An 18,195-nucleotide genomic window follows, 5' to 3' on the forward strand; every position below is an offset into this window, starting at 1 on the left:
ATCATCAGGAGAACAGAACTGCATTAATGTTTAGTGTTTTGGTAGAATGGGGTTAGCAAATAGAATTCAAGTTAATTCTCAAACACTGTGTGGAGCATCTTGGCAGCAGATCACAAAATCCTAAACACAGGGAAAGGTGAAAGGTCACAACATACAGCAATTCCAAGCATTCCAGACAAATGCCAAAGCCACTCCCCTCCCCCACCCAGCTGCTACTCTTCATGAAAAGCAAGGAGAGGTGGGAGAAATATAAAGCAGAGCAGGAAAGGAGGAGTTGGGAAGTGTTCCAACTGGCAAAAATCAGGCAGGTGAAAGAGCATGAGCAGAATATCAAATCAGCTTGTCCTTTCCAGTTTTCAGTAGAGACAAACAAGCAAATGACTTGAAGGAACAGGGAGAAAGCCTAAACAATTCTTCATCTTTCAGATGAAACAACTTTTCATCTGAAAGTCCCAAGAGCTCTCCTGAAAACTGAACTGAGAATACTGGTATAGCTCTCAGTTACTCACACTCAGGGGTGCCCAACCTTTTTGAGACAATGAATATATTAAAAATGTCAAGAGCATATTACAGGCATTTTCACAAAACCTTTGACATAGTGTGCTGTCAATCATAAAGCTCCAATATACCAAAAAGGAAACAAAATACTGACCTGCATATGCCCACCATTTTATTTTCTAAGCTGCTTCTGATATTGTAAATAGAGAACATGCTTAAAGCTGGTTTTGAGTTTTTCTTCCGCAGAGATCTAATAGCTAGCAAAATCTTCCGGAATGGATATCATATGATTTATTCCTTCCTAAGCTCACTGTTCTGGGCATGATCCACTAAGGACTTTTCCTTCTGGTCCAACTTTATTTTTCAATGTTATTACAAAGTAAAATAAAGAGTAAAGATGACCTTGGTGCAAGTTCAACTTTTGCTGACTACATAGGTCTAACCAAGCAGTTTCTTGGCTACAGTAAGAAATAATGATGTAGGGTCTCCTGCTTGAGCAGGGGATTGGACTAGAAGACCTCCAAGATCCCTTCCAGCTCTATTCTGATTAAGTTCTTGTGGTAATACTTGCTTGTCTGCTTCTCCCCTCCTCTCTCCCTGTCTAATTCCATTAGGAGGAATAATAAAGGTTAAGTTGAGGGGCAGAGCAAACAGGAAAGTTGATTGTCCTTTCCTATGTGTAGTCTTTCAAAAAAAAAATAGGAAGGCTTGTGGAAGCTGGGCAGGGGATTGGAGAAATTATTGCCAAGGCATACAAACAACAGTTAGTACCATTTCTCCAACACTGAGTAATGATAACTTTAAATATCCCATAATGCCACACAGCGATCACTATAGTGATACCTTCACCACAAATAGTTGATGGCAATTACAGCAATAATTGGATGATGCCAACAGTCATTCAGAATAATTGCCCTGCCTGATTTGCTCTGAAGTATATTGGGGAATTTTCTTTTTTTAAAAAAATTAATAGTCATATAGGAATGTATAGTTTTAATTAAACATATATTCTTGAAACAATATCTTAGTTCAAGTTTTATGCCACAACCAGTGTAACAATAACTAAGTGTGATTACAAAATATGGAACCTACTGATCTGGACACTATCTAGAAAGATGTTCACAATTCCATCGATGTTTAGATTTGTCCTGTTGAAATATGCAAAACAAATTCCAGTAACTATTTATACCCATTTTAAATAAAAAATATTACACACACCCCCCCAAAGGTGCTTTTTCAAGAGGCAACTGGACTTTCTGGTTTTTCTCTGAAGATGTTTCACTTCTCATCCAAGAATCTTCTTCAGCTCTGACTGGATGGTGGGGAATGGAAAGATTTACCATATTTTTTGGAGTATAAGACGCACTTCCATCCCCCCAGCAAAGAGGCTGAAAAATAGCTTTTTCGAAGCTTTTTTCAGCCCTAAGGAGCCACTAGCAAATGAAGCAATCTTCCAAGCTTTGCCTGCTCCCTCTGACTCTCACCTGTGCTTTAGAAGCTTTTTTTTTCAGCCCTAACAAGGCGCTAGCGAGTGTAGTGATCTCCGTGCTTTGCCTGCTTTTCTCATTGCTGCTTCCTCTTAGCTGTGCTTTAGAAGCTGGTTTTTATCCCCAAGCAGGGAATAAAAAGCACACGCACATGCTCAAAACCAGCAAACTAATGTACGGAAGCTGACTAGACTAAGGACACTAGCCAGATTTCCCCCCCCCCCTATTTTCCTCTCCAAAAACTGAGCTGCATCTTATACTCCGAAAAATACGGTATATTCCTTGCAGACAGCTAGTCATTTGCATTCTTTCAGAGCAGGCATGCCAAACTGGCAGCCTGCGAGCTGGATGCATCATGTGCAGGCCACGCCCACCTGAGCACCGCAAAGGCAAAAAACATTGCAATATGTCGTGCTACATCACATGCCACGATCGACTTTGACACCCATGTTTTAGAGAGTGGTTGAGGCCACCTGGAGGTTTATCTGTGTTGTCAGGGTCATCTGAGTAGTGCAAATGTGTGTAGTGTCTTCTTGGAACTGTTGTAAGGACTGTATTGTAGACTGGAGATAGATGATGTTGTATTCTTCCCCCTGTTGAGAGAGAACTGTTCAATTTTGACATAGATGGCCTCTTTGATCCCTTTTTCAAACCAGGAGTCCTTTCTGTCCAAAATGTGGACTTTGCTGTCTTCAAAAGAGTGGCCTTTGTCTTTAAATGCAGATGGACTGTTGAATCTTGTCCTCATTGGTTTGTTCTCCTATGTTCTACCATGTGTTTATGAAGTGGTTGCTTTGTTTCCCCAATGTACAGATCTGCGCATGGCTCATTGCATTGCATTGTACTGCATATACCACATTGCTCAGTTTGTTTTATCCTTGGATGTTTTATCTTTGGGGTAGACAAGCTTTAGCCTTAGTATATTTAGAACAGAACAGAGCTGCCAGGGACCTTGGAGGTTTTCTAGTCCAGCCCCCTGCTAAAGCAGGAGATCCTATACCTTATACATATATATTATTGGGTTTGAAGTGTGGACGTATGTTGTGTTGCCTGAAGATCCTTCTGAGCTTTTTCGATATTCCTGCAACGTATGGAATGATGTCGCTTTGTTTATTGTTCTCTTCACTGTCTGTTATGGAGGAGCTCCTGCAGCATCTTTTTTGAGATTTGATGAAGGCCCACTTGGGATAAGCACATGTTGGCATTTCAAGGACACACTGAGCTGATATTCCAGCATAGCTGGCTGTTTCTCATAACAAAATGAACAGAAGTGATTGGTGAACATTTTGGACTGTGGGTGGCCCATAGGGAAAGGGAAAATTAACTATACTTGCTTTTGCATGGGAAACCCAGAGCTAATTTCACTTCTTCTATGCAAATATGGTTCATTCAGTAAAATTTATAAATGTTCCAGAAGTTCCTTTTTCTGGATTTGCCAACTGGACAGTTGACACATATTTTGAACCAGAATATACACTTAAAGTAGCAGAAATAACATGAAAGTGAACTTTCACTGTGATGTTTATGGATCAGCAGAATCAAGCACAAAAACCAGTGGCTTAATTTGTTTTTTATCTTAAAACAATCTAGTTATATAGGTAGCAAATGAAAGTTTGAAGCAATTCTTGAAGAAAAAGTCAAAGGACTGGAACAGCAAATGGCCAAATTCATATGATAAAAGGCTAGAAATATGTATCAGTTCAAAGAAAAATTAATTCCTAGTTGAAGAAATAGAATCCTCCTACACATTGGGGAAAGTAATTATGAATGCTGTAGTTCTTAATTGTAGTTACATGTATACAATATCTTGGGCTTAAAAAATGTTTTTCCTTTGAATTAGTTTACATTTCCTAGGTTAGATTAATTTCATCCTAAAATACTAAAACAATGGTTTGATTGATTGTGCCATCTTTAAAAAATCTTGAGATCACTGGTGAAATGTCAGAGGACTGGAGAAGGACAAATGTTCCCATTTTTAAAGGAAAATGAAGGAAAATCCAGGAAGATTTAAAAATTATAGTCAACTTAATATCAGTACTTGGATTATTTTATTTTTTCATTGGTGACTTTATAGACTATATGTTCTGCATTCAACTACTTGTTTCCTGCCATCTGCCACACAACATTTCACATAATGTAACACCCATACTGTAGTAGCTGAGAGGACCTTGCTAAAAATATTAAGTTATTAAATTTCCTGCTTTAATTCTTTTAGCTCTATGATATCAGTCCCCTTCTTTTCGGCCTTCTTTTCTTAACTCAAGAAGGAATTCAGAGCAACTGACTAAGACAGAAATATGTGGCATTTCTATTATTTTCTTCGTAAGCACATGACAGAGCAGAGGAGATATAGATACCAGTAATATATATCTATGCAGCTCAAATATCCTCAGTAACAATACTTAACTTCCAGTCTTACAACAAACAAAGCAACCTTTCTTCAACACTGATGGGAGTCCACCGCTACGTAGAAGTGCAGATCTGTTAGGCCTCCTTATAATACAGATTAAAACCCTTTTAAGGCTTCTCCCAACACCTGTTTTCTCAAACTGTGGGAGCAATGTATAATCTTCCCCTACTGATTCATGCCTCTACCCATCTCCTATTCCTCTCTGCCCTGAATTCTTATGGTAAACTCCTTCAGGCAGAGACTAGCCAACTTATGATTACCTTGTAATGAATCCTGTCCACCAATGATGCCAACAAAGACATATTAATAATTAAATCTATTATTAATATGCATTTTATACATGGCATAGACATGAGCCCTACATTAATCTACAGACTAGGGAGTTCATTTTGCCCAGGGCTGATCTTTTGTCACTCTTATACCACTGATTAGCCAAAAGGTAGGTAATGGGGAGAATGCCCTGTGCCAGAGCTGCCATTGGCACAGTAAAGATACAACCATGATTATCCCTTCCCTGCCAATTCAACTGCTTTAACTGTTGTTTTCTAAGTCCCCTCTCAACAATCCCAACTCTTCATCAATTCCCCTCCTCCCAGTTTGTCAAATACTGACTGACCTTTACAAGCCATGCAAAATAGTCAGTGTGGCTCTGACTTTCCAATGATAACTGCAATGTGCTTCCAGATTTTCAAGAGGTATTCTCTCTGACTGAGATTAAAGAAAGTCTGGTGTGTGTGTGTGTGTGTGTGTGCGTGTGCATGCATGCATATGTACCTATCCAAAGAGCAAGAGTGACAGGCCCACTGACAATACATGAATCCTCTAAGGCAGGGGTGTCCAAACTACGGCCCGCGGGCCGTCAGTTTTTATTGGCCCGCAGCAAATTCTGAAAGTATAACTGAATATGGCCCTTTTCGGCCGCCTCCCGGTGCTTGCCCGGTGGTTCGCTGCGAGGCTCACGGCTCCTCCCCATGGGCGGGGAATAATGAAGGGAGGGGGCGGAGGAGGCGGCGAGCGGGAAAGAGGCTGCTGGCCGTGCCCGACCCCAGCAGTTCTACCCTCGCCTTCCTTGGGCCGCCTGGTGAGGCTCCTCGCGCCTCCCCATGTCGGACACGCGTGGCGGCAGTGACAGCCATCGAGAAACAGGTGAGGAGGCGGCGAGCGGGAAAGAGGCTGCTGGCCGTGCCCGACCCCAGCAGTTCTACCCTCGCCTTCCTCAGGCCGCCTGGCGAGGCTCCTCGCGCCTCCACCCCTTGGGCAGGGAATAACGGGAGGGGGCGGAGGAGGCGGCGGCGAGCGGGAAAGAGGCTGCTGGCCGTGCCCGACCCCAGCAGTTCTACCCTCGCCTTCCTCGGGCCGCCTGGCGAGGCTCCTCGCGCCTCCACCCCTTGGGCATGGAATAACGAAGGGAGGGGGCGGAGGAGGCGGCGGCAAGCGGGAAAGAGGCTGCTGGCCGTGCCCGACCCCAGCAGTTCTACCCTCGCCTTCCTCGGGCCGCCTGGCGAGGCTCCTCGCGCCTCCACCCCTTGGGCAGGGAATAACGGGAGGGGGCGGAGGAGGCGGCGGCGAGCGGGAAAGAGGCTGCTGGCTGTGCCCGACCCCAGCAGTTCTACCCTCACCTTCCTCGGGCCGCCTGGCGAGGCTCCTTGCGCCTCCACCCCTTGGGCAGGGAATAACGGAGGGGAGGAGGCGGCGGCGAGCGGGAAAGAGGCTGCTGGCTGTGCCCGACCCCAGCAGTTCTACCCTCACCTTCCTCGGGCCGCCTGGCGAGGCTCCTTGCGCCTCCACCCCTTGGGCAGGGAATAACGAAGGGAGTTTCAAGTTCATACCAAATACAAAACAAAAGCCAAGATCAGGGGTGTCCAAACTTGGTCTCTTTAAGACTTGTGCACTTCAATTCCCAGAGTTCCTCAGCCAGCTTTGCTGGCTGAGGGACTCTGGGAGTTGAAGTCCACAAGTCTTAAAGAGACCAAGTTTGGACACCCCTGTTCTATGCCCATAGCCACATCCACTCAGTCACATGAGCAGTTAGCCATGCCCACCCAGTCACATGAGCAGTTAGCCATACCCACCCAGTCACATGAGCAGTTAGCCACGCCCACCAGTCACATGACCACCAAGCCACACCCCAAAATAAGCCACACCCACAGAACTGGTACGAAAAAATTTAGACCCCCCCCCCCCGTTCAATGGTGTGGCCCAGGCCTTTGCTTATTTTTCTGTATTTGGCCCTCACCAAAAAAAGTTTGGACACCCCTGCTCTAAGGCATTCAAAACTGATCACACCAGTGTTAATTCAGCACATTAGATTTTTCAACCATGTGGAAACAACCAGATTTGGAGGAATTTACAGGATGAAGAATATTCAGAATGCAATGGTAATAATACAGATAGCCAGTATTTCAATGAAAATGCACACATTTGAATGACAGAGATAGTGAATAGGGTAATCCAATCTCTCTTTGAGATGTTTCAAAGATCTATTAACAAGCTAGAATAGTATTGCCATGACTTACCCGGATGCGTCTCATAGCAGTCACAATCTCTACCCTGCTGTTCGGCCGAGGTACATCTAAGCTGCCAATATACTGGAGGAGGAGAAAGAATAGAAGGGTTAGAGCAGAATATCAGAGTACCAAAGTATTCTAAACAGGTCTGGATGGCTAAAATTTGTTTGGCAAGCATCCTCCAGACACATGTATTTGTAGAGTAAAGATGGGGACAAGAAGATGCATACTGCAAACTTTCCAAGTTGCATAATTGTACCTGAAATCTGGATACAAGTATGTAAGGATAAGGTTCGTGCAGTGATACAACTATGCACAGGTGGCTTGCTCTGGACACTGGTACTTCACCATTTTATCTACATTCTCATTGTATCTGCAAAGAGACAGGTTGGGGTGGGAGAGGGATACCTATTTATTGAATAAGCTGTAACATGCATTTAGAATAACAGAAAATAGAAAGGGCCCTTGAGGTGTTCTAGTCCAACCCAATGCCCAAGGTAGGTGTTCCATACCATTTTTGACAAATGGTTATCCAATCTTTTCTTGGAAACCATCAGTGATGGAGCACCAAAACTCTGGGAGGCAAACTGTTTCACAACCAGGAAATTCTTCCTTATTTCCCAGTTGGATCGCCCTCTGGCTAGCTTCTACCCTTTGCTAGTTCCTTTAGCTGTTCTTCATACAATTCGTCTCCAGAGCCCTTATCATTTTTTTGTTGCTCTTCTCTGCATTCTCTAGGTTCTCAGCATATTTTTTTATTTTGTGATATCCAAAACTGGAGGTAGTATTCCAAATATGGACTCACTAGTGCAGTATGGAGCAGTGCTATCACTTCTTTAATCTTAATACAATTCCTCAAATTGCTTCAGCCTCAAATTGGATTGACTTTTTTTTTGGCAGTTCAGCAATTACTGACTCATATACTTAAGTGGTGATATACTAGAACACCTAGATGCTTGTCATAGGCACTACTGTTGAGTCAGGTAGTACCTATTCTAAACCTGTGCATTTGGTCTCAACTGTCCGACTAGCGGACCCAAGAAAAGTAGGCACTCTCGGGCATTTTAAAATCCCAAAATTAAAACTTTATTGGATATACCATTTCAGCACTGAAGAATTAACACCAGCTCTGAGGTTTTTCCATGCAATGCTATGTAGTTAAACACTGGTTTCCCTTCTTCCCACCCATCATGATCACACTGTCCAATTATGAATCAGTCTTTTGTTTTGAAAACAGTCCATTTCTTTGTCAGACACCTCCATCAGTGACCTTGATAGATTCTTGGCTCATACATTCTATTCTTGGATCGTCTGCATTCTTTCTCACCCTTCCCTCCCCCCAGTTCATTGGCAAGTTGAATAGCGATAAATGTTCAAATTGTTCAGAAGCAGTTCACACTTGACATTTGGTTTTTCCTGTCTAAGTGCAGACCTTACTTTTCTTGCCACTGAACTGCATCTTCTTGGATTGGATTCAATGGTCAAGTCCGTCAAGATCCTTCTGAATTTTGAGTCTGTCTTCTGAAACGTTAGGAATTCGCCCTGGCTTTTTAAATATTTAAATATGCTGCAACATGTAGAAATTTATGCTATAAATTATGCTTTTATGTTTAATATTTCATAAAACTCTTATTTTACAGCCTATAGGAAATTGCCTCCTGAATACAGCATTTATATTGTAATGTCAGCAGGCTGTATAACTCAATCTGAAGCATGAATCTGAAAATTAATGACTCAAGGACCATTTTGGATAAGGAAAATGAACAACTGAAAGTTTGGTAAAGAATGTAAAACAGTAAAGCAAATAGATAAACATGGGGAAACGTATCAAAATATTTTAAATAGCAGAAATGCTAGTAAAAAAAGAAGTTATAACATACAGTCTACTGTGAAGAACAAAAGTTTGTCGAAATAGTGAAAATAACTGTGTAAGAGCTTGCTTCTGCTACTGTGAGTTGGCTTTCTCAGAAGAAACATAAAAGTAAATTCTATGCAACAGGAATGGGAGTCTTAAGAAATGTGTGCATAATGAAATAGAGAGTGTGTGTAAGGACCAGCTTCTCCCCACCCTTCCAAGAAGGTACGACCTCTTGAGAACTTTGTATTTCAAAAGGAATCTTTTATTGAAAGGGATGAAAGCAAATCAAAAACTTAAAGCAAGCTCTGGGGTCCCTCAGTTCAGGATAAAGGAAATTAGGAACCCCTGCAGGTGTGAATACGAATTGCATCAGCCTCTCTGAGAGACAGATAAGTCCTGGCACCAGGCAACAGTTATAAATCAGGGTGAAGTTTATACAAAGAGGATCAGGCAAGAAATTGGATACTCAGGAAAAGATGAGACACTCCAAATCCCCTCCCCACTTCTTCCACGAAGAATGGCAGATACACGGATCTGACCAAGAGTAAATAATATGTTGAATATACAACTGCAAAAGGATTTTGGAATAGTTTGGTTATGTAAAGAGAAAGACTTGGACTCAAATATATGAAGGATGAATATATCAATCAGGAGAAAAGAGAAAACTAAAAAGTCATGCTGAATAGAGATTCTAAAAAAAGAAAAAGAAAGATTAAAAAACAAAAGGCAGTGCATAAATCTGCATCGATATACAGAAGGAAGAATGGTTTACAAGAATGGAGATATTTGGAGACATATAATGAATAGTATTGGGTAAGCTAAACTTAGTTTTCTTTTTTCCCAGTCTCATGCCTTTAACTGTGCATAGCTATTCTTTATTTATTTTTTCTCCACTCTGCATAGTATGGTTTGCCCTGAAGGGGAGTAATATGATAGGTAAATACGTCCATATTAAATCTGCAAAATCAGTAAAATGGGAAGAAAACAATTATATATTCTTCTTCTCAACTTTAGCCTTGTCTGCCATTGCACTGGCAAAACTTCTTAAATCCAATGACCCTGATCTTCAATTTAAACACCAAAAAAATTCCTACTTTTCCTGTCTCAAAGGTGCTTTTTCAAAAGGCAACTGGGCATTTTTTCCTTGGGTAAGAAGAAGACGTTTCACTTCTCATTCAAGACGTTTGATCGATTAAAGTTGGATAAGCATAATTTTACTTTTAAAAAATACAGGATTTCTTAACAGTGTAAGCTAAGCAGAATGTCTGGGGGGCACTTGGTACAGTGAAGTGGGTGTTTGGGTGAATTCAACAGGGGATTTCAAATAAGAAGATAACAGAAAACAGGAATGAGGATAAAACAGCAAGGGACAAGCTGAGAAATTTTTCCCCCTTCTCTTTTTTTCTAATACTGTGTCTATCCTGCTCACAACACAGAAAGGGAGGCTTGATATGAATAAAACTAATGGGAAAAACTATTGCTCTGCTCAAGTTTTAAGTTTTCAGCTTAGATATCTGGAATGCAGTTTTTAGCTCTGCTCAACTACAGGCCATTAATAAAAGTGGCACCTCCCCCAAGATGATAAAAAGAGCATCTCTCCAACATCTGACTGGGGGGAGTTAAAGGCTTGTAAGAAATAAGTCTATATCAGATTTTTCCCTATTCAAAAAACTCTTTCATCAATCACAACCACTTAGTAAAATTGCTGTCTATAAATTGAAATCACACAACCAAAATTATTTTACAAAAACAAAGACCTTTTACTTGATGAACTAATGTTCAAAATACGGAATGAAGTCTTCAGATATTTATTATGTAACATTTTCAGCTAGAATTTGCATGTACAGAAAAAATTACTCCCACAAACATCCTTTGCTATCTTAAGGAAATGCACTTATTAAGACTGATTTAAAGTTGCCCGCAACTGCATGAAACCATTGCCACATATCTACACTGCAAAGGGGTTGATGGTAAATATAGGTTGTAGGTGGCTGCAGATGGACCACTGTGCACACTCACCAAATTCAAATCACGTGTGGTGTGAAGGTGTGGATCCTGTGTGCTGATTGGTTGATCTTCCTATTTTGTGGATTGCTGTTTAAGTGCTCCATGGCCAGAATGTTACAGTTGCAGAAATATAAATGGAACACCTATGCAACCATCCCCGAATGACAGATGCATACATTCCCCCACGTGTAATGCTTGACCCTTCACATGACTTATTACTTTCTCTTGAAATTTTGGGCAGATCCAAATTAGGGACAAAAAGTCTGTAAATCTGTGGTTAGCTTACTCCCCATGAAGAGAAGTTGACGATTCTGTGTGCTTTGGCCCATCTTCACTAGTCAGCAATAAAAAGGCTAAAGATCTTGGGCATAAGAGTACCTTCCAGTGGTGGGTTGCCACCGGTTCGCCCTGGATCGGGTGAACCGGTAGCGGTGGTGGCAGGAGGTTCCACCCACCCAGACGCTTCTGCGCATGAGCAGAAGTAGCGCGGGCGCACACAAGCGAACTGGTAGCAAACTAAATTGAAAGCCACTACTGGTACCTTCCAAAGTTTTCACACTGTCTCAAGCTAGAGAGCAATAACAATAAGGCCAGGCATTCTTCACCCGCCCATCAGGCCCTTCAGAGTGCCATATGCTTTGCCCATCTCATCTTTTTCTTCTTCTTAATATAACTTCTGGCTGAAAGGAATGAAAGCACCATTATTTCAAGGAAAGTGTATGATATCTGATTTATTTTTATTGAGCCAGTGAGAGTCAAACTGCTCAACTGCTGGTAGCCAGCAGTAAGCAGCAGAATGCAATACTGCATTCTAAACACTGTGCCACCATGGCTCTTCTGGGCTCTGTTTTGTTTAACATCTACATAAAATTCCTGGGTGTCATCATCAGGTTTGGTGCTAAATCTTATTAATCTACAGATGACACCTAAATCTATTTCTTCACATCATTGTTTTCCAATGCTGTCTTTATGCTGGATGTGGCGTAATAAACTGAAGTGGAATATAAGCAAGACAAACAAATGGACTGTGAGAATAACAGAGTAGTTTCTCTTCTTCTGGACTGCATTGCACCTCCTAGAAAGAACAAGTAAACCGTTTGGGAAGCTCTAGGAGTTTGTTCTCAGCTTTATGTTCCTAGTTTAGGCTCTGGTTGGGAGCAATTTTCACTAGTTGTGTGCCTGTTCCCTGAAGAAAACAACTACTAAACATTGATTTATCAGCTAATAGTACATTTGTATATATCTTGTATATCTTAACTGTGATGGCTCAGTGGTTAAAGATGCTGAGCTTGTCAGCTGGAGAGCTAATAGCCCAAGTTACTTGCCCCAGTTCCTGCCTACCGCGCAGTTCAAAAACATACAAAATGCAAGTAGATTAATAGGTACCACTTCAGTGGGAAGGTAACAGCATTCCATGCACCTTTGGCATATATCCATGTTGGCCACATGGCCACGGAAAGTTATTATGTCAACCTGCTGTCAGACTCACTTAAGTTGCATTTTTCAATTCAAAATTCTAATATCATCATAAAGATTAGTATTAGTAACAATGTCAACTTCTCTCCTTTTATTTAGTCATTAATGTGTGCACATTTGCGAACCAGTAGGGAAGGTAAGTGAATTTCACCCCTGATCTGCTCTAATTACTTTCTCCACAACATTCCTCAGCATCCTCAGGATATTCTTTTTCTACCGGTTTTTAAAAGCCTGTTTTGAAAGAAGGCAGATAAGCTACATCTATACTATATATTGACTTTGGGCACTATAGGAAAATCCGAAGTATAAAATCCAATAAAATTTTTTGGGAGGGACTAAATCAATAGACATTGTGTATTGCTGACAAGCTAGATTGTTTTTGTTTGTAGTATCCACTCTACGTTAATTTTATATTTAAATGATAGTTACTTTTGAATTTACTAGTGGAAGGAAAGTGGGAAAGGCAATGTTAAAAATAAAACAGGGCACTAGGTAAAATTAATAATCCTTGGCCAAATTTTAGCTCTCAGTCAAATTAGTTCACTGCTGCCACCTTCCTCTCCATTTTATTTTAAAAAGAAAAGCAGGAAAATACTCCCTAATCAGTGCTTAAACTTAAACAATAAAATACAAGGATATCAGATGGATGGCCCTCGTTCATCTCATTAGATTTATGTGGCCCTTGGCCAGAAAAGCAGCCACTGCAGTGAGTTTGTTTATTCCATTTGCTTAATGTAATCATTCAAAATTCTACAGAACTCCTATAGAAGATAATTTTACAAATAGTTGTTTCAACTTCCATGCAGTTTGGCAACTTGTGTAAAATTCAACAATCATATGATAACTGTAAAAAATTAATAGAAACCTAGTAATTTGCTCACTTTAATAAAATGGCTGGTTTATGAGAGAAGAAGAATGGTGTGTGCAATTAACTACTATTCAAGATTTTGATTCACAGCATATACTGGCTAGTTCTGGCTTCAAGCATACCACTTAAGAGCGGGATGAAAAATTTTAGTGATTAAATATAAAGCAGGAATCTAGTGCTTTTACCACCTTTGCCTTCCCCCCACACTAATGTTTGTTAATATAATAAACATACATTATTTCTCTGGAGATAAATGGCATGTTGTTTAAAAAGACAGGATGAAGGAGGAGACTCAGTGGTGAAAAGAAGTCAGATTATCCTGTGACACTGAGAAAGCCAATTCTTTTCTTTTTCAACCTGGGACTACTGAATCACTCAAGCAAAGTAAACAAAGTGTGTAATCTGAAGGACATGCACATGACCAAGGGGAACAAATATATACAAAATAAGCAGAATCAGTCGTGATCTGAAGGAACAAGTACAGCTGTCCAATAGTGGCTATTTGGTTCACAGAAGACAGAGCAACCTTTTCAGAAATATATATGCATATTTCCACATCCATCTAAAACTTATCTTATACATGTACATACATGTATGGCACATGGAAAACAGTGACTTCTAAAAAACAACAACACAGTCTTGACTTGGTTGTACCATAATTTTAATATCTAAATAGAACCTTCTGTTAAGCCTGCTATATAATTACTTAAGAGGATGTGAATTGCTAACTAACCACCTGTTCAGAATATTTAAAAGATGAAAATCAGGTTCTCCAACCAATTGTTATCTCTTGAATATAAGCTCTCTACCTGCCTTCTCCTTTCTGGGGAAAACTGACATGATTTCAGAACCTCCCTAGCTAGTCAGGTCCAGTACACGACACTCCTCCTCTAAGTTTAGGCTAGTGTTTAATTCAGAATCTTCCTTCCTGTAATTTAGAAACAAAAATCCCTTCAAATTACATAGTGAAATGCCAGTACTGGATTATCATCACCAACTGTCTGCTGAGAAGTCATAGTATGTAGAATATTTTGATTAACATTTAGAAGTTATATATAAAGGTTACTAAGATATATAACTGAATTCAACTAACGTTCTATCTGTAAAATAATCTTGCAAAAGAGCAAGCAATAATTTTCCTGAAAGCATTTTCTAAAGAAAGCAGCATGACAATATTATAAAACTCCTTTCTTGTATCAGTTTCTTACAGGATTTCAGATACCTTATTTGGGACTTCTATATTTTGAGTCTGGATACAGTATATGCAGGAAATATGAAGTTACACTCATGGAAGTGCTATTACTTAAATACAGCTGTAATAATTGTTACTATCCATCAAGCCAAGACCCTCAACCCAAACTGACTAAGATCCTACATAGGGATGTTGTGGTAGGAGGTAAATAATACGGATTAAGAAATATTCAGCATACAGCAAGAGAAAATATAATTATTTTTATAACTTTCCAGTTATCCCCGGCTATGGCAAACCTCCTTCCCAGGCTGAAGGTAATCAACAACTGGCAGATGACCTGAATGAGTTTTACTGCAGGTTTGAAAGGAAACTACAGCCACCTATCTCCACAACCCCCATCTCAGACACACCAACAACAGCCAAGCCTCCTACAACTGACCCCATTTCATTGGGTTCACAACCCCTAGTGGTCACAGAAAAGGAAGTGCAGGACCTATTTCACAGACAAAAGCCAGGAAAAGCTCCAGGCCCAGACAAGACAACTCCTTCTTGCTTAAAAGTCTGTGCTGACCAATTGGCCCCCATCTTCACCCATATTTTCAATAAATCACTAGAGATGTGCTATGTTCCTTCTTGCTTCAAACGCTCTACCATCATCCCAGTGCCGAAGAAGCCCACCATCAAGGAACTGAATGACTACAGACCAGTTGCTTTAACATCTGTAATCATGAAAACCTTTGAAAGGCTAGTGCTTTCCTACCTGAAAACCATCACGGATCCGCTATTAGACCCCTTCCAATTTGCATACCGAGCAAATAGATCAACAGATGATGCTGTTAATATGGCTCTGCACTACATCCTACAACATCTTGAGTCTCCAAAAACCTATGCAAGGGTCCTTTTTGTAGACTTTAGTTCAGCATTCAATACCATCATTCCAGACATTCTTCTAACTAAGCTAAACCAGCTACAGGTACCGGAACAGACTTGTAAGTGGATCACAAGCTTCCTAACAAACAGGAAGCAGCAGGTGAAGCTAAGCAAGATCACATCAAATACCTGTACAGGGGCCCCCCAAGACACAGGGGCCCCCCAAGGCTGTGTGCTCTCCCCACTTCTCTTCTCTCTGTATACCAATGACTGCATCTCCAATGATCCATCTGTTAAGCTACTGAAGTTCGCAGATGACACAACAGTGATTAGTCTCATTCGAGACAATGACGAATCCGCATATAGACAAGAGGTCGAACGACTAGCCTTGTGGTGCAACCAAAACAATCTGGAACTGAACACACTCAAAACCGTAGAAATGGTGGTAGACTTTAGGAAAAACCCTTCCATACTTCCACCTCTCACAATACTTGACAACACAGTATCAACAGTAGAAACCTTCAAATTTCTGGGTTCTATCATATCGCAAGATCTCAAATGGACAGCTAACATCAAAAACATCATTAAAAAAGGACAACAAAGAATGTTCTTTCTGCGCCAACTCAGTAAGCTCAAACTGCCCAAGGAGCTGCTGATCCAATTCTACAGAGGAATTATTGAGTCTGTCATTTGCACCTCTATAACTGTCTGGTTCGGTTCTGCAACCCAACAAGAAAAACACAGACTTCAGAGGATAATTAGAACTGCAGAAAAAATAATTGCTACCAACCTGCCTTCCATTGAGGACCTGTATACTGCACGAATCAAGAAGAGGGTCGTGAAAATATTTGCAGATCCCTCGCATCCTGGACATAAACTGTTTCAACTCCTACCCTCAAAACGACGCTATAGAGCACTGCACACCAGAACAACTAGACACAAGAACAGTTTTTTCCCGAAGGCCATCACTCTGCTAAACAAATAATTCCATCAACACTGTCAAACTATTTACTGAATCTGCACTACTATTAATCTTCTCATAGTTCCCATCACCAATCTCTTTCCACTTATGACTGTATGACTATAACTTGTTGCTGGCAATCCTTATGATTTATATTGATATATTGATCATCAATTGTGTTGTAAATGTTGTACCTTGATGAACGTATCTTTTCTTTTATGTACACTGAGAGCATATGCACCAAGACAAATTCCTTGTGTGTCCAATCACACTTGGCCAATAAAAATTCTATTCTATTGATAAAGATTTTAAAGAGACAGATGGAATCAGAATAGGGCAATGTCAACTTGAGTTTTGATTTTATGTGTGTGAGTGTTTCTACGTTTTTATATATATGTGCGTCCACACACATGGAGTGTATGTGTCATCCTCAATTGGTCTTCAAGAACCTCCCATAAGCCTATAGGTACCTCCAACTTCTGCTTATTGTATAAACTCTTTTCTCTTTAGGTTTGGCTTCTCCTAGCATTTTTACACTCTAAATGTCAGATCATTATTTTATCTTCTCATGCATTTTTATTATGTACTTTTAGTTATTGTTGTATCCTATAAAAATTAATTGCTCAATAGTTCAAAACCAGATGAACTATGAAGGAGATAAAGACAAAGTGGAAACTGGCTGACACTGAAATAACAAGAGAATCTACTAGTATAGAATAGAGCTGGAAGGGACCTTAGAGGTATTCTAGTCCAGCCCCTTGCTCAAGCAGGAGAACCTATACTATTCTAGATAAGAGACTGTCAAGTCTCTTCTTAAAAACCTCCAGTGATGGAGCGCCCATGATTTCTGAAGGCAAGCTGTTCCACTGGTTAACTGTCCTCACTATTAGGAAGTTTCTCTTTAATTCCAGGTTGCTTCTCTCTTTGATTAGTTGCCAGCCATTGTTTCTTGTCCTGCCATCAGGTGCTTTGGAAAATAATTTGAATCCCTTTTCTTTGTGGAAGCCCCTCAAATACTGGAATACTGCTATCATGTCACCCCTAATTCCTCTTTTCTTCAGACTAGTCAAACAAAACCTGCAGCCGTTCTTCATATGGTTTAGTCTCCAGGCCTTTGATCATATTAGTTGCTCTTCTCTGAACTTTTTCCAAAGCTTCCACATCTTTTTTGTAGTATGGTGACCAAAATTGGTTGCAGAATTCCAGGTGTGGTCTTACTAGTTTTTGTAAAGTGGCACTAATACTTCATGTGAGCTTGATTCTATGCCTCTATATATATAACCCAGGATTGTATTAGCTTTTTTGGCGGTGGCTGCACATTGCTGGCTCATATTCAAATGATCATCCACTAGGATTCCAAGGTCCCTCTCACACCTTATAGGGTTATTCATTCAAATAGCATGCAAAGTTTTTACAGTGTACAATAGTCATAAAATAATATCATGCATTTTGATGTTAAAGCTGTGCTTCATGCACAAAGTCAAATTACAAAATCTCAAAATTGGGCCCAGAATGATGCTTCTTTGACTGGCTCTATCCTTTATGCAATACGGATATGTGTCTAAGTCCTCCACCACCTGGATAATGCAAGGAGACCTGAAAGATGACTGGTTTCATTCGTAAGAGTGTGAGTAAAGCTCTTCGTAGAAGGCAAAATTCTGTTTTCCTCAAAATATCCTTCCTTATAAGACATTTGGTTGCTTGTTTCTTTTAAGTACAAGGCATTGTTAAGGGTGCCGTAAAGTTATTAATAGTCAAATTATAGCAAAATTGTGTTTTTGATATTAGCATATCAACTCACCACATTTATTTCCAAATATTGATAAAGGCTCTGAATGTGTAACAGCCAGTTTTTTCACTGGATGAAGTGGCATGTACTCATCAATATATCTGACAATACAGATCATTGCCCAAATGCCAAGGAGAGCATTTTCCCTAAGATGGACTCAAATATAACCATTTATGATGCCTTTTTTCAATAACAATAACAAAACAGCTATGTTCCTGTGAATTCCACAAAGATTTTTGTATATGGGTTAGTAGATCAATTTTTTTTGAAAT

The 18,195-nt window shown here is 40.3% G+C and overlaps 1 protein-coding gene across 2 annotated transcripts in view; it reads right to left on the bottom strand.

The window, feature by feature from the left end:
• The window catches only part of NOS1AP (nitric oxide synthase 1 adaptor protein), a 107,518-nt gene that overhangs the window by 86,573 nt on the left and 2,750 nt on the right, over positions 1–18,195 (bottom strand). For both annotated transcript variants that reach the window (XM_058175851.1, XM_058175852.1), the window contains exon 2: positions 6,912–6,983. In XM_058175851.1, coding sequence (XP_058031834.1) covers positions 6,912–6,983 — 72 coding nt within the window. The remainder of the gene's footprint in view (positions 1–6,911; positions 6,984–18,195) is intronic.

The sequence above is a fragment of the Ahaetulla prasina genome, chromosome 3 (genome assembly GCF_028640845.1).
Source record: "Ahaetulla prasina isolate Xishuangbanna chromosome 3, ASM2864084v1, whole genome shotgun sequence".
NCBI lineage: Eukaryota > Metazoa > Chordata > Lepidosauria > Squamata > Colubridae > Ahaetulla > Ahaetulla prasina.